General features: G+C 49.5%; 1 protein-coding gene across 1 annotated transcript in view; it reads left to right on the forward strand.

The window, feature by feature from the left end:
• Positions 1-14,876, forward strand: part of CEP290 (centrosomal protein 290) — a 57,123-nt gene extending 42,247 nt beyond the window's left edge. Inside the window, exons 43-55 of the mRNA XM_054167692.1 lie at positions 1,209-1,364; positions 2,226-2,349; positions 5,142-5,276; positions 5,539-5,625; positions 6,475-6,639; positions 7,460-7,582; positions 8,603-8,763; positions 9,549-9,693; positions 11,226-11,299; positions 11,437-11,522; positions 12,026-12,033; positions 12,910-12,990; positions 14,073-14,876. Coding sequence (XP_054023667.1) covers positions 1,209-1,364; positions 2,226-2,349; positions 5,142-5,276; positions 5,539-5,625; positions 6,475-6,639; positions 7,460-7,582; positions 8,603-8,763; positions 9,549-9,693; positions 11,226-11,299; positions 11,437-11,522; positions 12,026-12,033; positions 12,910-12,990; positions 14,073-14,273 — 1,546 coding nt within the window. The 3' untranslated portion in view covers positions 14,274-14,876. The remainder of the gene's footprint in view (positions 1-1,208; positions 1,365-2,225; positions 2,350-5,141; positions 5,277-5,538; positions 5,626-6,474; positions 6,640-7,459; positions 7,583-8,602; positions 8,764-9,548; positions 9,694-11,225; positions 11,300-11,436; positions 11,523-12,025; positions 12,034-12,909; positions 12,991-14,072) is intronic.
• The last annotated feature ends 8,605 nt before the right edge of the window (positions 14,877-23,481 follow it).

The raw sequence follows: 23,481 nt of genomic DNA on the forward strand, positions 1-23,481 counted from the left end.
CATCCTGTCCAATCCCCCTGCCAAGGAAGGGGCACCTAGAGAAGCTCACACAGGAACACATCCAGGTGGGTTTGGAATGTCTCCAGAGATGGAGACTCCACCACTTCTCTGGGCAGCACCCATGGAGAAGTTCCTCCTCATGTTTAGATGGAGCTTCTGATGTTCAGGTTTGTGCCCATTACCCCTTGTCCTGTCACTGGGCACCACTGCAAAATCCTGGTCCCATCCTCCTGACCCCCACTCTTGAAGAACTGATCAGCATTGCTGAGATCCCCCTCAGGCTGCTCTTTTCCACACCAAACAGCCCCAATTCTCTCAGCCTCTCCTCATCAGACAGATGCTGATAGATGCCATGAGGGAACTCAGAGGTGTTTGCCATGTGATACATTTGTGATGCTTCTACAAGTGATGTCTGTAATTTGACACTGAGATTTAAAGGATTAGTTAATTTTCAACAGTCAAGCTGCTCCTCCAGTATCCTTTGGTGCCATGGGTTAGTTGTTTGGGTGGTGTTGGATTGGTTGATGGGTTGGACACGATGATCTTGAAGGTCTCTTCCAACCTGGTTTATTCTATGTATATTCTATGTATATTCTTTCCCTTGTAGGATCCAAACCTGAAGGGGGGCTACAAGAAAGCTGGGGAGGGACATTTCACAATGGCTTTGTAGTGATAGGATGAGAGGCAATGGATTGAAGCTGGAAGAGAGCAGATTTAGACTGGAGATGAGGAAGAAATTCTTCCCAGTGAGGGTGGGGAGACACTGGCACAGGTTGCCCAGGGAGGCTGTGGCTGTCCCCTCCCTGGAGGTGTTCAAGGCCAGGTTGGATGAGGCCTTGAGCAACCTGAGCTGGTGGGAGGTGTCCTTGCCCATGGCAGGGCAGTTTCAACTAGGTGATCTTTAAGGCCCTTTCCAGCCCAAACCATGAAACTTGACTTTATTATTCTTGTTTTTTCAAGGCTTGGTTTTCAATTTGTTGTTAGCTTTTGTGGGGTTTTTGTTATGGTAAAGCTGTGCTGGCTGCAAATGCAGCTTAGAATGGATTCAATTGGAAGGTTCAGTGAGCAAACAGCAAAGGTGGATTCTTTGAGAGAGGAAGAGCCTCCTGCAGAAAGCAAGTTAGCCAATGAAGTGTTACATGTGAGTTTGTGGCTTGTACTGAAACTTGTTTAAAGTGTAAATATTTATGTTTTACTGGATGTGGCAGGACTGAGAGAGAGAAAGTTGCTCTGCAGAAGAAGCTGAAAGCTACTGGTGTCACTGTGGACCGTGTGGTTGGAGTCAGAGCCTCAGAGACTGAAAAGGAGCTGGAAGAGCTGAGGAGACGGAACCTGGAGCTAGAAAATGAAGTTGCTCACATGAGGTGAGAGGCATTTGGAAAGCAGCTGTAAAAAGATCTGTGGAAAGAGAGAGGCTCTGTTAGCCCAACTGATTCAGTAAGGCAAACACAAGCCCAGGAGTTTCTAAACTCCTTCTTTGAGCTTACAGAACACAGAATTAACCAGGTTGGAGAAGACCTTTGAGATCATCCGGTCCCCAACCTATCAGCCAACACCATCTGATCAACTAACCCATGGCACTAAGTGCCTCATCCAGGCTCTTCCTAAACACCTCCAGTGATGGTGACTCCACCACCTCCCTGGGCAGCACATTCCCATGGCCAATCTCTCTTTCTGTGAAGAACTTCTTCCTAACATCCAGCCTAAACCTCCCCTGGCACAGCTTAAGACTGTGTCCTCTCCTTCTGTCACAGGACTCCAAGGTCCTTCTCTGTGAGGCTGCTTTCCAGCAGGACAACCCCTAGTTTGTGCTGGTGCCTGGTGTTACTCCTCCCCAGCTGCAGGCCTTTGCACTTGTCCTTGTTGAACTTCATAGGTTCCCCTATGCCCAGCTCTCCAGCCCATCCAGATCTCTTTTGATCTCTTCTTTATCAGTGTATCCTCTCTCAGAACAGGTGGAGTACCCAAGGGAAGCTCTGCACATCTCAAAAGAGGAGATTCCTTTTGCCAAAGTCCTCTTGATTCGTGGGGGTTAGCTGAAATAGTGTAGATCCATAGATTCATAGAAGGGTTTGGGTTGGAAGGGACCTTGAATATCATCTCTGGCTAATGTTTGGCTAAGATTGCTTGAGAATAACTGGCCCAGGAACCCAGAAGTTCAGGTTTTATTCCCCAAGGGAGAATCTGCATTAACAGCCATTTCTTTTGTTGTTTTTTTCATGTAGAACCCAGCAGGCAATCCCCAGAGATTCTGTTGTGGAAGAGCTGCACTTCAAAAACCAGTACCTGCAGGAGAAGCTTCATGTGTTAGAAAGACAACGCTCAAGAGAGACCTATTCCAGGCCCTCGGTGAGCTGAGCATGCAACCACCTTGCCCAGAGGCATTCAGGGATTTGTGGAATGGCTTGGGTTGGAAGGCAGCTTTCAAAGATCTTCCAGTTCCACCCCCCTGCCCTGGGCAGGGGCACCTCCCACCAGCCCAGGTTGCTCCAACCTGGCCTTGAGCACCTCCAGGGAGGAGGCAGCCACAGCCTCCCTGGGCAACCTGTGCCAGTGTCTCACCACCCTCACTGCAAAGAATTTCTTCCTAATCTCCATGCTAAACCTCCCCTCTTCCAGCTCAAAGCCATTGCCTCTCATCCTATCACTACAAGTCCTTGTATAAAGTCCCTCTCCAGCTCTCCTGTAGCCTCCTTCAGGTACTAAAAGGCTGCTCTAAGGTCTCCCTGGAGCCTTCTCCTCTCCAGGCTCAACAACCCCAAGTCTCTCAGCCTGTCCCCATAGGGGAGGTGCTTCACCCTCTGATCATCTTCATCACCCTCCTCTGGACCCTCTCCAGCAGGTCCACCTCTTTCTTGTGTGGTTTCACAAGGTTCACTGTATTGCAAAAACTCCACTATTGGTTTATTGTCATCCTTCAATAACTGTATTTAACAGTACATTCTAGCTTTCTTGGATTTCTTGGTTTGTTTCTCTGTCTTTGCTTTGCTTGGGTTGGTTTATTTTCTCCTCCTTATTTTGGTTTGTTTCCTTCTCCTCCTTTTGAGGTGGGTTTGTTTCCTTCTCCTCCTTTTGGGGTCGGTTTGTTTCCTCCCCCTCCTTTTGGGGTGGGTTTGTTTCCTTCTCCTCCTTTTGAGGTGGGTTTGTTTCCTTCTCCTCCTTTTGGGGTGGGTTTGTTTCCTTCTCCTCCTTTTGGGGTCAGTTTGTTTCCTCCCCCTCCTTTTGGGGTGGGTTTGTTTCCCCCTCCTTTTGGGGTGGGTTTGTTTCCTCCTCCTCCTTTTGGGGTCGCTTTGTTTCCTCCTCCACCTTTTGGGGTTGCTTTACCACCTTCTGCTTTCCTTGGTTGAATTTCTTCTGCTTTCCTTGTATTGTTTTACCATCTCCTGCTTTTCTTTCATGCCTCATTCTGTCTTCTACCTGAACCAGAGTACCAGTGACCAAAATGAGCTGCCCAAGTCTGTTCCTATCAGTGCCACCAAACAAAAGTATTTGAAATTCCTTCAGAAGAAGCCTCTCTCAAATAGAGATGGAATCAAACCTCAAAATAATCCTAGCATCCCCAGTGGCAGTGAGGTAGGTGAGGAAGCAGACGTGCAAACGTGCATCAGGCATAAGGAAGGCCATGAAGCTGCTGTGGATGCAAGCCCAGAGGTGTCTCCTGGGGCTAGTGAGACGTGCAGGGACACAGACATTGCTAGGGAAGGACTGAAACCCCAAACCAGAGCTGAAGCTGATGAAGAGAACTGCATGGAAAAAGAAAGGAATACACCCCAAAAGCTTGGTGAGGAGCTTGAAGTGGAGGAGAAGAAGCAAGAAATACTCCGGCAGTCAAATGTGGATGAAGAAGAAAGCCTGGAGCTGCCTGACCCTGACAGAATCAGCTGCAATCAGCCTGGTTCAGGGGAACCTTCTGATCAAGCTGCTGCTGAAGAAGCAGAAACATTAAATGGGAATAGTGAAATGAATCAACACACTGCAGAGGATGAACATCAGACTCACCAGAGTGCTACAGAGGGGGATGAAATGACCCCGGAATTGGGTGAAATGCCCAAGGTTGGATGCTGTAGCTGTCCTCTAGCATTTCTGTTTGGTGTGTAAATGGTGTAGAAATGAAATAGCTTGCTCTTGATAGTGCAGTGGTGGTTTCCTGTGTGTCATCTGCAGGGCTACTGAAGTAGTCACCAAGTGATCCATAAAGCTGACCTTATGCTTGATGCTTGCCAGCTCCCAAAGGAGCTGCTGCCAGTTCTACAGTTTTGATCTACAAAGTTTACAAACAGTCATAGAATCATAGAAGGGTTTGGGTTGGAAGGGACCTCAAAGATCATCCAGTTCCAATCCCCCTGCCATGGGCAGGGACACCTCCCACCAGCCCAGGTTGCTCAAGGCCTTATCCAACCTGGCCTGGAACACCTCCAGGGAATGGACATCCACAGCCTCCCTGGGTAACCTGTTCCAGAGTCTCACCACCCTCACTGGAAAGAAAAGCTACATTAGGTGGTTTTAATCATGGACTCATTAAGGTTGGAAAAGATCTCTAAGAACATCAAGTCCAACCTTCTACCCAACACCTCCATGACCACTAGACCATGTCCCAGGTGCCACATCTACTCACTTTCTGAACACCTCCAGGGATGGGGACTCCACCACCTCCCTGGGCAGCCTGTTCCAATCCCTGACCACTCTTGCAGGAAGGAAATTCTTCCTCATATTGTAGAGGTTTTGTCTTTTAGACTCTGAGATTCAGTTCTCCCTGGTTTGATTGATTTCTGCCCAGTTTGAGCTGTTTCTTTTTTGCTTCTACCTAGGTTGATTTATTTGATTTCTTTCTTTCCACCTAATTGGATTTATTTACTTCTGCTCTACTCTGAGAGTTAGTTTTAGTTCACCAACTTTTTTTTCCCCACAGGTTTATGCTCCTTTGTAAACTCCTCTTAAAGGTTAAGCAAGCTTAGAAAATGCTGAGAGAGGAGTTAAAGTCAGAGCAGATTAGATCAAAATTGGGTGACAGCTCTGTCACCCATTGCATTTCTGCCAACAGCCCTAATCCTCTGGTGCTTTTCATCATCCACAACTGATACAATGATTAGTGCATCACCACTCAATCATAACTTTTCATCCCCTCTGTGTTTTTCCTCCAGACATCAGGAATAGCCTCAGATGATCAGTGCAGAAGAGAACAAGAGCTGCTCAAGGAAAACTTGAGGTTGTCAACTGAAAACGTTGAGCTGAGGTTCCAGCTAGAACAGGCCAATAAAGATTTGCCAAGGTTAAAGGTAACATCTTTTTACCTTTAATCCCTTTATTTTGACCCTGGCACAGGGTAGGGGGTTGCTGGAAGAGGACTGGGAAAGGACTAGGAATCCTTTCTGTCAGCTGTTCAGGCTTGTGTGGAAGCCAAGAAGACCGAATGGCTGCTAGGAATGATGAAAAAGGTCATTGTGAGGGGAAGCTGCTTTCCCTTTACACCTCCCAAAGGAAACTCCCTGCAGTTTTGTTGCTGTCAGCCTCAATTTGAAATGTGTTTTGTATTTTTAGGACCAAGTAGGTGACTTAAAAGAAATGTGTGAGCTTCTCAAAAAGGAGAAGGCAGAAGCTGAACGAAAGCTGGGCAACATTAGAGGGGTGAGTCCTGCAACAGCATTTGCCACAGAGTCACTCCTAGGCAGGGGGAGGTTTGGGATGAGGAAATCCAGTTTGTAAAACTCTTTTCATGCCAAGATTCTAAGGAGGCAGCAAATTCTGAGTCTTCCTTTTCAGACACAAAGGTTCATAGACTGGGTTGGGTTGGGTTGGGTTGGAGGCGACCTTGAAGGTCATCCAGTTGCAACCCCCCTGCCATGGGCAGGGACACCTCCCATTATAACAGGTTGCTCAAGAACTCATCCAACCTGGCCTTGAACACCTCCAGGGTTGGAGCATCCACAACCTCCCTGAGCAACTCTTGGCCACAAGGGCACATTGCTGTCCTATGGAGAACCTACTGTCCACCAGGACTCCGAGGTCCTTCTCCATGGAGCCACTTTCCAGCAGGCCGACCCCTGCTCTGTGCTGGTGCCTTGGGTTATTCCTCCTCAGCTGCAGGACTCTTCACTTGTGCTTATTGAACTTCATGAGGCTCCCCTTTGCCCATCCCTCCAGCCTGTCCAGATCTCTTAGGATGGCAGCACAGCCTGATGGTGCATCAGCTACTCCTCCCAGTTTGGTGTCATCAGCCTTGGGACTGAGGAAGATTTACTCCTGCTTTAAAGTACAGCTTTTCTGTCACTGGAATCCAGCTGAAGTCTGGTTGCTGCCAAGGGCCCTTCTTTGCCTCCTTTAAACAAGAAACTTCAGGGTTCAAGTCACAAAAAAGTTCTACCATCTCTTTTTATCTGTATAAATTGAAATGGGAAAATCAGTGATAAATCAGATTTGGAGTATCTCAGGATATTAACATGAACTGTTTGATGTTTTTCTCCCCTCTTTCTCTAGGCTGGTAGAAGTGGAAAGACAATCCCAGAATTGGAAAAAACAGTTGGCTTGATGAAAAAGGTTGTAGAGAAAGTTCAGAGAGAAAATGAAGAGCTGAAAAAAACTCCAGCTGTGGTTTCTCATGAGAAATTACTTGGTCTTGAACAGGAAAATGAGAGGCTAAAGGTAATGGTTTATGGCCAGTAACTGTGTTTAGATGGAAGTTGGCAGGGAAATGGAGCAGCCAGCCTGGTATTTACAGAATACAGAATTAACCAGGCTGGAAAAGAGCTTTGAGATCATCAAGTCCAACCTATCAGCCAACACCATCTGATCAACTAAACCATGGCACCAGGCTCTCCCTAAACACCTCCAGTGACGGTGACTCCACCACCTCCCTGGGCAGCACATCCCAATGGCCAATCTCTCTTTCTATGAAGAACTTCTTCCTAACATCCAGCCTGAACCTCCCCTGGCACAGCTTGAGACTGTGTCCTCTTGTTCTGGTGCTGGGTGCCTGGGAGAAGAGACCAACCCCCACCTGGCTGCAGCCTCCCTTCAAGGAGTTTTAGACAGCAAGAAGGTCTCCCCTGAGCCTCCTCTTCTCCAAACTTGAACATCAGAAGTTCCATCTAAACATGAGAAGAAACTTTTCTAATGTAAGGCTGCTGGAGCCCTGGAGCAGGCTGCCCAGAGAGGTGGTGGAGTCTCCATCTCTGGAGGCATCCCAAACCTGCCTGGATGTGGTCCTGTGTGACCTCCTCTAGGTGCCCCTGCCTTGGCCAGGGGGGTAGGACTGGCTGATCTCCAGAGGTCCCTTCCAACCCCTGCCATTCTGTGACACCACCTCACAGGGTTCCTGTAGAGATTCTCTGCACCTTAAGGCTACCTTTAAATGTGTGATGAAATATTCACTCTGCTGGGCCCTGCTTTACAGATGGCACTCTCAGGTTTTTTTCCCTCCTGAGCAATGCAGAGATGTTTTAACCAACTGTTTGATGTTTAGTCTGAGCTGGAGAAAATGAAACTGGACCTGGGGGAGCAGCTGAGTGTGAGGCATGAGCTGAAAACCAAAGGCATGGAGAAAGTCATAGCTGAAAACGAGAGGCTGCGGAAAGAGCTGAAGAAGGTATGGGCCTTGGAATGCTTCCCTTCATTCCCTGCAGCTCCTGGGTGGGCTGAGTGTCCTCTTTTTCTCTTGTTCCTTGGGTCTTTTTCTTCTGTTTAAGAAGGGTTGATCTGGAGCAGACCACTTCACTAAGCACTGATATTGCCACCAGCAAGTTGTTAACTCTGTGTGGAGAGAAGGTGGCCAAGGAGCAGGCCAAGGGGAAATGTGCAAGCTGTGGGACCAGTGAGCTATAGGATTGTAAACTGTGTGTGGAGAGAAGACTGTCCAGTCATGGAACCATAGAATGGCTCAGGTTGGAAGGGAGGAGACCTGAGAGGGTGCTTGGTTGCATGGTTTAGTTGACTAGGTGGGTTGGGTGATAGGTTGGATGCGATGATCTTGAGGGTCTCTTCCAACCTGGTTTATTCTATTCTATTCTATTTGAGCAAATGGACCTTAGAGATCATCTACTCCAACCTCCTTGCCATGGGCAGGGATGCCTCTGAACCTACTCTCCCTCAGCTTCAAACCATTCCCCTTTGTCCTGTTGCTAGACACCCTCAGAAAAGTCCCTCTGCAGCCTTCCTGTAGCATCCCTTCAGGTATTGGAAGGCAGCTACTAGGTCTCCCCAGAGTATTCTCTTCTCCAGGCTGAACAACCCCCTCTCCCTCAACCTGTGCTCACAGCAGAGCTGCTCCAGCCCTTGGATCATCTTTGTGGCCTCCTCTGGACTCACTCCAACAGCTCTGTGTCCTCTTTCTGCTGGGGACACCAGAACTGGTGTCCAGAACAGATTGGAGGTGGGGTCTCAGCAGAGCAGAGTCAAGGGACAGAATCCCCTCTCTTGCCCTGCTGCCCACACTCCTGTTGATGCAGTCTAAGATAAGGAGCACCCCTGGAGGAAAGTTGCAAGTTGTGCTAGTGATCTTGGGTGTTCCTCTCAATCAGCACTGATCTGTCTCACCATCACTTCAGATAGCCTTGTGCTTCATGTGAGCTTAAGTGTTGCACCTGCCTTTGGTTTTGCTGCACAACAGGAAGCTGACAATGGAGAGAAGCTCCGAATAGCAAAGAGTAACCTGGAGATCTTAAATGAGAAGCTCACAGAGCAACTGGAGGAAACCCTGCAGAGGCTACATTTGGCTGAGAGGCAACTTGATGGAGCTGACAGCAAAAACTGGAAGTCCATTGTCACCAGGTAGGAATGGAGAATCATAGAATCATATAATGGCTGAGGTTGGAAGGGACCTCAAAGATCATCTACTCCAACCTCCCTGTCACGGGCAGGGATGTCTCTCATCTAGACTTGGTTGCTCAAGGCCTCATCCAGCCTGGCCTTGAACACCCCCAGGGAAAAGGCATCCACAACCTCCCTGGGCAGCCTGTTCCAGAGTCTCACCACCCTCATACTGAAGAACTTCTTCCTAACATCCTATCTAACCCTGCTCTCCCTCAGCTTCAAACCATTCCCCCTTGTCTGTCTCCAGACACCCTTATGAGAAGTCCCTCTGCAGCTTTCCTGTAGGATCCTTTCAGGGATTGGAAGGCAGCTAGAAGGTCCCCCCAGAGTCTTCCCTTCTCCAGGCTGAACACCCCCAGCACCCTCAGCCTGTCCTCATAGCAGAGGTGCTCCAGCCTTTGGATCACCTTTGTGGCCTCCTGGACTCTCTCCAGCAGCTCTGTGTCCTTCTGCTGGGGACACCAGAACTGGAGGCAGGACTGGAGGTGGGGTCTCACAAGAAAGAAGTAACAGAGAGAAACACAAACACAAGTGTTAATGCCTCTTTAAATGCCAGCAAACAGATTGGAATTCTCAGGGGTTTATTTCCTCTTTTCCATAGAAGGATTTCAGATGGTTTTTAAGCTTTGTTTCATGGCGTTTAATCCTCTGAAGATACTTTTCCTCTCCATTTCTGCAAAAGTCTAAGCTTTGCTTTGATCTTTGTTGGTTTGTTGTTTTTTTCCTCTAAATAAAATTTCTAGCAGGATGCAGGAAACAAAAATGAAGGAAATGGAAGTGGATATTGCTAAAAAAACTCAAAGCATTGCTGACCTTAAAAGGCTGCTTCAGGAAACGACCAAACGTGTGCACGACACTGACAAAACCTTAGAAGGCCTTAAAAAGGAGGTAAGGCAAATGTAGGCCTAAGGAACTGACACTTAGAGAATCAATAGGTTGGAAAAGACCTCAAAGATCAAGTCCAACCTGTCACCCAACACCTCATGACTACTAAACCATGGCACCAAGTGCCACATCCAATCCCCTCTTCAACACCTCCAGGGATGGTGACTCCACCACCTCCCTGGGCAGCACATTCCAATGGCCAACAACTCTCTCTGGGAGGAACTTTCTCCTCAGCTCCAGCCTAAACTTCCCCTGGCACAGCTTGAGGCTGTGTCCTCTTGTTCTGGTGCTGGATGCCTGGGGGAAGAGACCAACCCCCACCTGGCTACAACCTCCCTTCAGGGAGTTGTAGAGAGCAAGAAGGTCTCCCCTGAGCCTTCTCTTCTCCAGGCTAAATATCCCCAGCTCCTTCAGCCTCTCCTCCCAGGGCTGTGCTCAAGGCCTCTCCCCAGCCTCAATGCCCTTCTCTGGACATATTCAAGTGTCTCAGTGTCCTTCCTAACCGGAGGAGCCCAGAACTGGACACAGGACTCAAGGTGTGGCCTAACCAGCGCTGAGCACAGGGCAGAATGACCTCCCTGCTCCTGCTGGCCACACTGTTCCTGATGCAGGCCAGGATGCCATTGGCCTTCTTGGCCCCCTGGGCACACTGCTGGCTCATGTTCAGCCTACTATCGACCAGCACCTCCAGGTCCCTCTCTGCCTGGCTGCTCTCAGCCACTCTGACCCCAGCCTATAGCACTGCCTGGGGTTGTTGTGACCAAACTACAGCACCTGGCCCTTGGACTTGTTGAATGCCATCCTGCTGGACTCTGCCCATCTGTCCAGGTCCCTCTGCAGAGCCTTCCACCCTCTAACAGATCAACTCCTGCTCCCAGCTTGGTGTCATCTGCAAATTTACTGCTGATGGACTCAATCCCCTCATCCAGATCATCAGTAAAGACACTGAACAGGCTGGGGCCCAGCACTGATCCCTGGGGCACACCACTGGTGCCTGGCTGCCAGCTGGCTGTGGCACCATTCACCACCACTCTCTGGGCTCGGCCCTCCAGCCAGTTCCTAACCCAGCACAGAGTGCTGCTGTCCAAGCCAGGGGCTGATTTAGCCACATGGTTCTAAGAACAGATTATTTCAGATTCATTTCTTTCTCATACTGATATTGGTAGAGTCTGGGGGGATTTTTTTCCTCTAATTTCCAGGCTTTTTTTCAGTCCTACTTGGCCATAATTATATGTGGTTTAGCCAGCTGGCCTTCACCACATAGTATCAATTGATGGTCTTCACTTGAAGTGCCATTGCCCCTGGTCCTACCACTGAGCACCACTGAAAAGAGATTCATACATTTCATCAGTCTCTAGTTGTGGAAACTCAGTAGATGAACACTTAGGTACTTCTCTGTGATAACCTGGGTTACATCCTTAGTATTATTTTCATTCTTCTTTCCTTCATCCTGACTCTAAAAGGACTCCATCTGAGCTGCAGCCTCCATAGAAACTCTTTTCAACAGTAAAAATTATCTTCATTTTCCTTTTAAGCTTGAGCTTCTCAAACACCTTCCAGAAGATGCAAGCACAGAGCAAAGCCTGATCAAGAAGCTTCAGCTTTTAAGGTAACTTCTTTCACATTAATCAACACCTCAGGCACTGGGACATGCAAGAAGAAAGATCAGGGAGTGGCCACTGCTGGTTTCAGTTCTGCATTTTGTATTCCCTTAAGATGTTATTCTGAAATGGGTTTATCTTCCAGATTAACTAATCATCAGTTACAGAAAGAGAAAGCAGAGCTGGCTCAGCAGCTGGAGGAGCAGAAGCACCACACAGACACAGATGCAAGTGAAGGTCCTGCTGCTGGTAACCATTTTCAGTCCCTAATGCTCTGCTTTTTACTTAGCATGTGATGCAGGAAATCATCAACCCACAAAATGCATTGGATTATATCAGTGCCAGAGAAATAGTACAAAGTCCAGGATGGCAGGGGTTGGAAGGGACCTCTGCAGGTCATCCAGTCCAACCCCCCTGCCAAGGAAGGGGCACCTAGAGAAGCTCACACAGGAATGTGTCCAGGTGGGTTTGGAATGTCTCCAGAGATGGAGACTCCACTACCTCTCCAGGCAGCCTGCTCCAGGGCTCCAGCACCCTTAAAGTACAGAAGTTCCTCCTGATGTTTAGATGGAACTTCTGATGTGCCCTTTGTCCTGTCACTGGGCACCACTGAACAAAGCCTGGTCCCATCCTCCTGACCCCCACTCTTGAAGTACTGATCAGCACTGCTGAGATCCCCCTCAGGCTGCTCTTTTCCACACTGAACAGCCCTTCAGCCTCTCCTCATCACAGAGATATTCCAGTCCTCTCAGCATCTTTGCTGCTCTTTTCTGCACCCTCTCCATGACCTCATCAGATGTTATGAACACCTGAGGAATGTTCACAACTCTCTGAAGGGTTGGTGTCAAGAAGAAGGGGGCAGGCTCTCTTCAGTGGTGCCCAGTGATAGGACAAGAGGCAGTGGACACAAGCTGGAACCCAGGAAGTTCCACCTCAACATCAGGAGAAACTTCTTTGCTGTGAGGGTGCTGGGGCCCTGGAGCAGGCTGCCCACAGAGGTTGTGGAGTCTCCTCTTCAAGACTCACCTGGCTGTGTTCCTGTGTGGGCTGGCCTAGGTGATCCTGCTCTGGCAGGGGGGTTGGATAGGATGATCTCCAGAGGTCCCTTCCAACCCCTACCCTCCTGTGATTCTGTGAAAGCTCTGAAAAAGATCTGCAGTGAATTCTTGAAAGAAAATGTCATGTGTAACCCAAGCTGGCAGCCAGTGAGAGTCCATTTCCCAAGCCCTGCTCTGAGAGTGATTGAAGACTTGAGAGGCATCAGTCCCAGAGCAAAAGCAGAGCACTGGGGTAGCACCTTGCCATGTAACTGGGGGAGGGGGGAGGGAACAATTAAACCTCTTAAAATCATGAATACAATTAACAAGATGCTAATCCTGTGCCATCTCCTAATTGCCTGCATTTGATTGCTTTGTGGCTGTGCTGCTCAGAAGTGTGCCAGCAGAGTGGCCATGGGAGTACTGCACTGATTTGCCCAGGATGAATTTGTGGTGGATTTTGATCCCAGCTGGGTTGCACACTTCCCTGTTTCAGCTCTCTGGAAATGCAAAATTCCTCTTGACAAGACTGTTCATAGGGTTTTTTTCTTGCAGGATGTAATGGCATGACAGAGAAGGAGCAAAATGAGAAGTTAGTGACAAAAGTAGCTGAGCTCCAGACCCTCTTGAAAGCCTCAGAGTTGGAAAACCAGCAACTAAAGGTGAGGTGTAAGGATCACTGCAGGCAGGAGAATGAGCAAAAGCAGAGTTAGGAAGAAACAGTCAGTTTCTAAACAGCAGCTTCATGAAGCCTGCTTTGGTGGTAGTTAGAATCATAGAGTGGTCCAGGCCAGCAGGGACCTCCAAAGCTCATCCAGTCCAACCTCCCTGCAGTCAGCAGGGACATCCCCAACTAGACCAGGGTGCCCTGGGGAGGTTTTTCTGCCCCTAGTGAAGTTGATCATTTGCTCAGCATTTAGCCTCTTTAAAAAGGTAACCCCCTCACCCAGAAAAGCTTTCCTTGCTCTTTATCTCCTAAGTTCTGGATTAAAGGTGGTAATTCCTTCACTCTCTTTAATGGTGCTACAGGCTGGGGTCAGAGTGGCTGGAGAGCAGCCAGGCAGAGAGGGACCTGGGGGTACTGGTTGAGAGTAGGCTGAACATGAGCCAGCAGTGTGCCCAGCTGGCCAAGAAGGCCAATGGCATCCTGGCCTGCATCAGGAACAGTGTGGCCAGCAGGAGCAGGGAGGTCATTGTGCCCTGTGCTCAGCACTGGTCAGTCCACACCTTGAGTCCTGTGTCCAGCTCTGGGCTCCTCAGTTTAGGAAAGATGTTGAGATGCTGGAAGGTGTCCAGAGAAGGGCAACAAAGCTGGGGAGGGGTCTGGAGCACAGCCCTGGGAGGAGAGGCTGAGGGAGCTGGGGTTGCTTAGCCTGGAGAAGAGGAGGCTCAGGGGAGACCTTCTTGCTCTCTCCAACTCCCTGAAGGGAGGTTGTAGCCAGGTGGGGGTTGGTCTCTTCTCCCAGGCACCCAGCTCCAGAACAAGAGGACACAGTCTCAAGCTGTGCCAGGGGAGGTTCAGGCTGGATGTTAGGAAGAAATCCTTCCCAGCAAGAGAGATTGGCCACTGGGATGTGCTGCCCAGGGAGGTGGTGGAGTCACCATCACTGGAGGTGTTTAGGAGGAGACTGGATGGGGTGCTTGGAGCCATGGTTTAGTTGATCAGATGGTGTTGGGTGATAGGTTGGACTTGATGCTCTCAAAGGTCTTCTCCAACCTTATTCGTTGTATTCTCTTCTAACAGGAAGAAACAACAAAGCTGAGAAAAGAACTGGACAGCTTTGCCCCTTCTTTTTTTGAAGAAATTGAAGATCTGAAGTACAACTACAATGAGGAGATAAAAAAAAACATTCTCTTAGAAGAGAGGTTAAAGAAACTTTCTGAGGAGCTTAGCATTCAAGTGGATAGCCCAGGCAGTACTTCTGCTGATCAGGCAAGTGTGTAGGGGCCTCAGGACTGAGAGGGAGAAGGAATTCTGGAGCAGGTCCATTTTTGGTTTGGTTGGGTTTATCTTCAAGTGATACAAACCTGTTAAAGCCACAACAGTTTGGCACCTCCCTAAGAGTGCAGAATTGCATTAGCCCTCCCCACCCCCCAGATTAGGGGCAGGATTTGCAGACAGCAGGCTGGATAGAAGTGACTTTTCCCTCTCCCAGCTCCCTATCTTAATTCAGAACAGTCATTTGGGTCACAGACAGGTGTCAGGTGAAGTTGAAACTTGGAGTTGAGCACATTTTTAAGAGTTTTAGGATAGGTATGGTGAGTTCCAGATCAGTTAAGAATATGTAATTCAGTCTTGCTTCGTGCTGGGGCTCTGGGTCAGGCTGCTGGCTGGCTGGCCCCACACCCCTGCTTACTTTTACCTCAACTTTTGAAGCTCTAAAATCAAAGAACTGCAAAAAACCAAAAGAACCTCAACCAGGTGAGATTCTTTCAGCCAAACTAATGGCATTCTGGTGTAGATAAATGATTCTTTGTTGTATATACTGTATATAGCTGGCTGTACACTTTCACAGCACAGATCAAGTAAAAGACCACACAAACAACCCTGCATTCTCCTCTTACTTCTACACCATCAGAGAATCAATGAGGTTGGAAAAGACTTCAGAGATCATCCAGTCCAACCTATCACCCAGCACCTCCTGACTAACCAAACCATGGCTCCAAGTGCCACATCCAATCCCTTTCTGAACACCTCCAGGCACAGTGACTCCACCACCTCCCTGGGCAGCACATCCCAATGGCAAATTACTCTTCCTGGGAAGAACTTTCTCCTCACCTCCAGCCTAAACTTCCCCTGGTGCAGCTTGAGACTGTGTCCTCTTGTTCTGGTGCTGGGTGCCTGGGAGAAGAGATCAGCCCCCACCTGGCTACAACCTCCCTTCAGGTAGACAGCAATGAGGTCTCCCCTGAGCCTCCTCTTCTCCAGGCTAAGCAACCCCAGCTCCCTCAGCCTCTCCTCCCAGGGCTCCCTCCCCAGCTTTGTTGCCCTTCTCTGGACACCTTCCAGGCTGAACAGCCCAAGCTCCCTCAGCCTGGCCTCGTAGCAGAGGTGCTCCAGCCCCCTGATCATCTTTGTGGCCCTTCTCTGGACCTCCTCCATCAGGTCCACGTCCTCCTTGTGTTGAGGGCCCCAGAGCTGGACACAGCACTGCAGGTGAGATCTCAGCAGAGCAGTGGCAGAATCACTTCTCTCCATCTCTGGCCATGCTTCCTTTGATGCAGCCCAGGCTGCCATTGGCCTTCTGGGCTGCAAGTGCCCATTGCTGGCTCATGTCCAGGGGCTTCATTCAGTACCCCTCAGCCAGCTGCAGCAGAATGAATTGTACTTACCTTGGAGTGGGTTGTCAGTGCACTTAGTCTTCTCTCTGTTAGACCAGAGAATTCTAGATAAATCACAGAGAATTGGTATTTCATTTAACCATATTCAGAGCCATTCTTAATGTGGTTAAATGTTAACACTTAACCTTCGTTTCTGAGGGTGCTGTAGCTGCACCTGTAGAGTACATAAGGGATGCAAGGTGGCAGGGATTGAAAATCACCAAGTGAACATTAAATAACAAAGGAAATGAGCCAGAATTAAAGAGGCAGAAATAGGAAGCTAAGTACATTAAATAACTGTCCTTTGGGCCAGCCCTGCAAGAGGTGGATGCTGGCATCAATCCACTGGAGTTTAATCTCCAGAAGTTCTTCACTGATGACTCTGGCATTGCACTTAGCCCACTTAAAAGGAAATAAACTTTGGGAGTGTATTTTATGGGGAAGATCATCAATTCCAGAGTTGGCAGAGCCAATCCTGCCTCTGAAGGGCCTTCCTAAGAGGCAGCCCTGTGGCAGTTGTGACAAACCAATCCTTCCACCTGGGGAAGCCCGACCCTCCAGCAGTCTAAACAGTCCCTTCCCAGCCTTCCTGTGGGTTCTTCCCATCAGATAGGCCCAGCTCTGGTAGCTACAAAGCAGTCAGAAACTTTTCCTGGCCTTCCACAGGAATTGGATCAGTCCTGTTACTGCACATGTCCAAAGGAGAAAGGAGAAGTGGCTGGTTTATAATCCCAAGCTCAAAAAAAACCCTCTTCCAGGATGCTTCCAGCAGGGCAGATGTGCCTCTGATTTACTGAACTTCTGAGCTACAGCAGTCCCAGGCAACTTGGCTTTTCTTCTGTTTCAGTATTGGAAGGGGACCTACAGAAAGGCTGGAGAGGGACTGTTCAGAAGGGTCTGTGGGGATAGGACAAGAGACAATGAACTGGAGCAGGGCAAATCGAGGTTGGCCATCAAGAGGAAGTTCTTTACAATTAGAGTGGTGAAAGGTTGGTGCAAGCTGCCCAGGGATGTGGTTGAGACTCCATCCTTGGAGACATTCAAGATCAGACTCTGGCCCTGGGCAGCCTGATTTAGTTGGCAGTGTCCCTGCTCACTGCAAAGGGGTTGGACAAGATGACCTCTGATGGTCCCTTCCACCCCAATGCAATCTGTGAATATTACTTGTGCTGTAAGTGGTTGCCACACTTGCCAGCCCCAGGCCACTTCTATTCTCTGACCATTTCTTCCTCCTGATTACTCACCAGAACTCCTTCCTGCTTAAACATCCCTCTTACAGTGTGGCTGTAAGCAAGCAGAAACACAAAACCTGTTTTTCCTGGGGTACCTCAGTGAAAAATCTGAGCAATCCAAGCAGCTCTCTTTGATCTAGGAGTCTTTAATTAAAAAGCCACTTTGCATATCCACTCCTTCAGCAAGCTTTTGGCCTGTGAGACAGCCATGAGCTCTTAGGGCTGCAACACAGCCCAGAGAGTCAAGTCCCTGTTCTAATCATTCAAATTAAACTGGTGTCAAATGGTGTCATTGTGATGCCATTGCCACCTCTTAGTGCATTCAAAGGGAGGTGATTGTGCTCCTCTACCCTGCTCTTGTGAGGCCTCACCTGGAGTACCTGAAGGGGGCTACAAGGAAGCTGGGGAGGGACTTTTTACAAGGGCTTGTAGAGATAGGATGAGAGGCAATGGATTGAAGCTGGAAGAGGGGAGACTTGAGACTGGAGATTGGGAGGAAGAAATTCTTAGTATCATAGTATCAGTCAGGGTTGGAAGGGACCTCAAGGATCAGCCATTTCCAACCCTCCTGCTCACAGCCACATCCAGCCTGGCTGCAAAAACCTCCAGGGATGAGGCTTCCACCACCTCCCTGGGCAGCCTGTGCCAGGCTCTCACCACCCTCCTGGGGAACAACTTCTTCCTAACAGCCAATCTCAATCTACCCATTTCTAGTTTTGCTCCATCCCCCCCCAAGTCTTATCACTCCCTGACACCCTAAAATGTTCCTCCCCAGCTTTCTTGTAGCCCCCTGCAGATACTGGAAGGCCACAATTAGGTCTCCTTGGAGCCTTCTCTTCTCCAGACTGAACAACCCCAACTCCCTCAGTCTGTCTCCACAGCAGAGCAGCTCCAGCCCTCTGCTCATCCTCATGGCCCTTCTCTGGACACCTTCCAGCACCTCCAGATCCTTCCTGTAACAGAGGCTCCAGAACTGGACACAATACTCCAGGTGGGGTCTCAGCAGAGCAGAGCAGAGGGGGAGAATCATCTCCCTGGCCCTGCTGGCTCTGTTTCTCTTGCTGCAGCCCAGGATGTGGTTGGGTCTCTGGGCTGCAAGTGCACACCACTCAGATGTAGGACTGTGAGAATCTTCCTGGCACAGTTCTGTGCTTGTGTACAGTCTTGCTAGGGGCTGGAAAGCTGCACAGAGTCAAGGGTGCCCTCAGTGGTGTCTTTCAAACAGATGTTGTGCATTTATGCAGAATCCCCTCCCTGGGAAGTGTGTTACAAGGTGGAGCTCCCTGAGACAACAGCCTAAAGAGGCTGCCTACCAGCACAAGAGCTAAAGGTCAAATCAATACTCCTGCAAACTTAATAGCTCAGAGACATCAAGAGCCTGCAGCTCCACACAAAGTCTTTCAGGAGTGCTGTTGCTTTGTTTCCAGCAGAAGCAGCTGGATTCCACATTCCCAGCAAGAGAGAGAAGCAGGCAGCATTCCCTTCAGTGCCTATGGATTTGTTTGTGGAGCTCCATAAACGCCACACTAGGAAGCTGGGTGTCTCTGCAGCACTTTTAACCTTCACCCAGCCAAGCAATTTCAGTTCTGCAGTCCTGGTGGCACCTGACCAACTCCATGGCCAAGATCAGGAAGAAATTGCATAAATGCCCTCTTTTTTTCCCTTCCCCATATGTCAGTGTTCCTAAGGAAATCCAAAGGGAGGTGCAGAGTAAGCAGTTCTTCCCTTCAGCTCATCAACTTTGTCCACATTTTAAGGCAGAGCTGGTTTCATGCCTTCTGAAGAGCTTTTCAGGTAGTGCATTCATGCTCCCATTCACAGCCAGAGTTATGGAGTGAAACATATGTGATCAGAGGGTTTCCAGCAGGGGAAGGCTTAAAATAATAGCCCCAAGCAGTTATTTACCCTGTGTTCTGCTAGCAAACAGCAGTGGAGCTGCAGTGGCTGTGTAGCAAACCTTGTTGGCAGCTGATCAGAGATAATCAGGGGAGGACTGGGTATTTAAACCAGATGCTATCCAAAAAGCAGTGGGGGTTATTGCTTAACAATTATTCCCCTCCTGAGCTAACCCATGCTTTAGTGAATTCAGGAATTCAGAGCAGCTGTTCAGGTGCTGCATGATTCTAAGCACCTCTGCTAAGCACCAGCCAGCCCAGCTGCCTGCTCCTCTTAGCTCTTTCCTCACAAATCATCAGAGACTGGCTTAGCTTGGAAGGGACCTCAGAGATCACCTGCCCAAACCTCCCTGCCATGGGCAGGGACACCTCTCAACCACACTTGGCTGCTCAAGGCCTCATCCAGCCTGGCCTTGAAAACCCCCAGCAAGGGGGAGTCCCCAGCCTCCCTGGGCAGCCTGCTCCAGAGTCTCACCACCCTCCTACTGAAGAACTTCTTCCTAATACCCTAATCCTACTCTCCCTCAGCTTCAAACCATTCCCCCTTGTCCTGTCTCCAGACACCCTTATGAGAAGTCCTTCTGCAGCCTTCCTGTAGCATCCCTTCAGGTACTGGAAGGCAGCTAGAAGGTTCTCCCAGAGTCTTCTCCTCTTCAGGCTGAACATCCCCAGCTCCCTCAGCTGGTCCTCAAAGCAGAGCTGCTTCAGCCCTTGGATCACCTTTGTGGCCTTCTCTGGACTCCAACAGCTCTGTGTCCTTCTTCTGCTGGGGACACCAGAACTGGAGGCAGAATTTGAGGTAGGATCTCAGCAGAGCAAAGGGGCAGAATCCACTCTCTTGCCCTGCTGGCCACACTGCTCTGGCTGCAGCCCAGCACACAGCTGCCTGCTGGGCTGCTTGAGGGCACTGCTGGCTCCTGGGGAGCTTCTCCTCAATCGACACCCCCAGGTCTCTTTCTTCAGAGCTACTCTCAACCCACTCTGCTCCCAGCCTGTATTTTTTCCATGGGTGAGATGCTGGATGAGAGCAAGAAGCTGGTGGTGATGAGTGACTGGCCAGCACCATTGTACACATCAGGAGCTAGAGAGGAACAGAGCAGAGTGCAGTGCTTCTGATCACACCTGCAAGGGCCAGACAGCTTGCAAGACACAACCCCAAAGAAAGATTTATTTAGTCACTGTTTTTACAAAGGGAGACTGCAGTACCCCTTAGAGAGCTGGGACAGGTTTGAGCCCAGCCTATGGTTCTGCATTGAGGCTTTAGTGACACTTGCTGGAGGAAGTGCTCTGGCTGCAGAGGGCTTTGACTGGCGCAATGTGTTCTGACTCCATCGCTCACCTTGAGAGAGGAGACTAAAAATGCTTTGATAAATGGTTTGAAACGTTGCCCAGTTTCACTGGCTTTGTTCTTCTAAGTGTTTGTACCTCTTGCTTCAGCTGCAAAGCTATTTCATCATGCCCTAAAACAATGCTTTGCAGCCAGCTGCAGGATGAGGAGCTGTAAAGTGGAGCATGTTGGCCTGCAGTAAACCAGCACAGGTACATAGCACAGCCTCACTTTTACCTCCTAGAGATGTCCTTGGTCTGCTGTCTCAGGTGTTCTTCTTTCCTTTGCTGTGCAGGCTGGGAGAGGAAAGCTTTCCCAGTGCTGTTCTTTCCTGATGGCAGGGGTTTCACATTTGGAACCTGGAGCCCCACTCTTCACCTCCTCTGAGGCTTGGCTTCTCCTGGATCTCACCTTTTTGTATGCCAGGAACTCCTGGTGCCATTTACAGTTATTAACCCCTCAGTGAGCTCTGTCTAGCTACAGCTGCCACATTCACAAGTGCATGAAGAAAACCAGTCTCATACCTAGCAAGGAGCTGCAACCTGTCTCCAAGATCTTGTAACGTGTTGGCAGCCACAGACTTATTCAACATGTTCACTGCTGAGCCCTTAACAGCCTCTGGGATCAAAGATGTTTGGGTTGGAGTCCTTCACAGTGGTTTTACAGAGGGAATGACAAGACACTTGTTGCAAAACCAGATCTTTTCCTTGTTGTTTCATCACTGAGGAAACCATCTTCATGCCTTTCTGTGTGCTCACCTGTACAGCAGGGCTGAGAAGGGAAAAACAAACCTGTATCCTCAAGTGAGAGTAGTAACAGCTGAGGAACACAGAAGAGAGACATGTTAGCTTGGCTGCCTCCAACACCTATGGACAGGATGGCAGTGCCCTTGTCCTGTTGGTGCCCTTGTGCTGAAGAAGTTCTTCCTAAGATCCAGCCTAACCTTGCTCTCTCTTCAGCTTCAGACCATTCCCTCTTGTCCTGTCTCTAGACACCCTCAGGAGAAGTCTCTCTGCAGCCTTCCTGTAGCATCCCTTCAGGTATTAGAAGGCAGCTAGAAGGTCCTCCCTGGAGTCTTCTCTTCTTCAGGCTGAACAGCCCCAGCTCCCTCAGCCTGTCCTCAGAGCAGAGCTGCTCCAGCCCTTGGATCACCTTTGTGACCCTCCTCTGGGCTCAGTCCAAGAGCTCTGTGTCCTTCTTCTGCTGAGGACACCAGAATTAGATGCAATATTCGAGGTGGGGTCTCAGCAGAGCAGAGTAAAGGAGGAGAATCTCCTCTCTCGTCCTGCTGGCCACACTCCTCCTGATGCATCCCAGGATAGCAATATGCTGCTGTTCAGCCCATGCCAAAGCAGCAGCAGAAGGGTGTTATGTGGCATCCTTTAACTAACTGCTCAAGGTTTGTCTGGTAAATATCTTACACTCATGAAATGCTGACACATTAGGTGCTGCACCTCGAGGAGCTATGGCTAGGCACAGGACACTGTCACCTTTCCACTTATCTCCCTCTGCCCACACTGCATGGCAGGGAGCCAGTTCTGGTCATGTGCCTCTCTCATCTCTCTCCTTCTGCCTTGGCCACATCTACCTTGGGACTCCTTTTTGTGTCTTCCCTGAAAAACTAGTTGACAGAAGCTTCCCTGCTTCCACCACTCCTGGTGTCATGCTGTTATCTGGGAGCCAAGCCAGGGAGGGGAAGGTCTGTAGTGAAATATGAGGACAGCTCTGGTATCTTCTTGGCCCTCTCTTTCATTCTAGTTTTCCTCCACAACAAAATGAAAGTTTCCACTTTAAGCCTGGAGAAGGTGTGAAGGGGAAGCAGAAGAATATCCTGGATAGAAAAGAAAATCCCTGATGAAAGAAATACCCAGATCCTGCCTCCAGCACTGCAGCTGCAGACATTGGTTCCCCTGCTCCCTAAAATGGAGTGGAGCACCCCAGAGGAAAATAGTTCTGTCAGCAAGCTGTGAGAAAGAAACTGATTGTGGGGTTTTTTATACTAAGAGTGAAGCTGAGGAATTCCTTTCTGTGAGAGGCCTTCAGAATCTGCTTCAAATAAGACAGGAACCCCCCCTGTATGGATGGGCATACACTCATGGGTCAGTGGGCTAAATGACATGAAGCTGAGTGCAAAACTGAAGATCAAACTCTCAGGTTTTGGTAACTGAGGTTGATTTCACTCCAGGGTTTCCAGGAGATAGGACCTACCATTGCTTCTGAGGACAGGCAATGTCTGAGTTTGGTATCTGAAGAAGCCTGCTGGCACCTGCAGCTCAAACTCAGTGAGCATGTAAATAGGCTTTCATTTCAAAAAGGGGGGTTGTGACTTTAGCATAAATATACAACATCTATTTGAAAGACACCACTGAGGGCACCCTTGACTCTGTGCAGCTATCCAGCCCCTAGCAAGACTGTACACAAGCACAAGAAGTGTGCCAGGAAGACTCTCACAGTCGTGCCTCTGAGTGGCATGCACTTGCAGCCCAGAAAGCCAACCAGAGCCTGGGCTGCAGCAAGAGAAGCAGAGCCAGCAGGGTGAGGAGGGTGATTCTCCCCCTGTACTCTGCTCTACTGAGACCCCACCTGCAGTATTGTGTCCAGTTCTGGAGGCCCTATAACAGGTAGGATCTGGGGATGCTGGAAGGTGTCCAGAGAAGGGCCACGAGGAGGAGCAGAGGGCTGGAGCTGCTCTGCTATGGAGACAGACTGAGAGAGTTGGGGTTGTGCAGTCTGGAGGAGAGAAGGCTCCAAGGAGACCTAATTGTGGCCTTCCAATACCTGCAGGGGGCTACAAGAAAGCTGGGGAGGGACTTTTGAGGGTGCCAGGGAGTGATAGGACTGGGGGGGATGGAGCAAAACTAGAAATGGGTAGATTCAGATTGGATGTTAGGAAGAAGTTCTTCCCCGTGAGGGTGGTGAGAGCCTGGCACAGGTTGCCCAGGGAGGTGGTGGAAGCCTCACCCCTGGACGTGTTTGCAGCCAGGCTGGAGGTGGCTGTGAGCAACCTGCTGTAGTGTGAGGTGTCCCTGCCCATGGCAGGGGGGTTGGGACTGGCTGATCCTGCAGGTCCCTTCCAACCCTGACAATTCTATGATTCTACATCCTAACACACACATGTCTGCATGCACACTTGCTGCAGTAGTTCCTTAACACAGACACATACGGAGGCTTCTTGAGGTGGTTGTCCAGAGAATGGAATCTTGCCACTTAAAAGCAAGTTTAATGATGAGCTTCAGGAGGCTGAAAAGTGTTTGCTGTGTCCCAGGCTGAGTGCACAGGCAGCAGTCTGTGCCTCTCAAGGGCACTTGCAGCACTAAAGCAGATCAAATTTATTTCTCTTTAGAAGAAGGATGTCCTGCAAAGGATGTTGATGTTGTG

Source organism: Dryobates pubescens, chromosome 15, assembly GCF_014839835.1.
Source record: "Dryobates pubescens isolate bDryPub1 chromosome 15, bDryPub1.pri, whole genome shotgun sequence".
NCBI lineage: Eukaryota > Metazoa > Chordata > Aves > Piciformes > Picidae > Dryobates > Dryobates pubescens.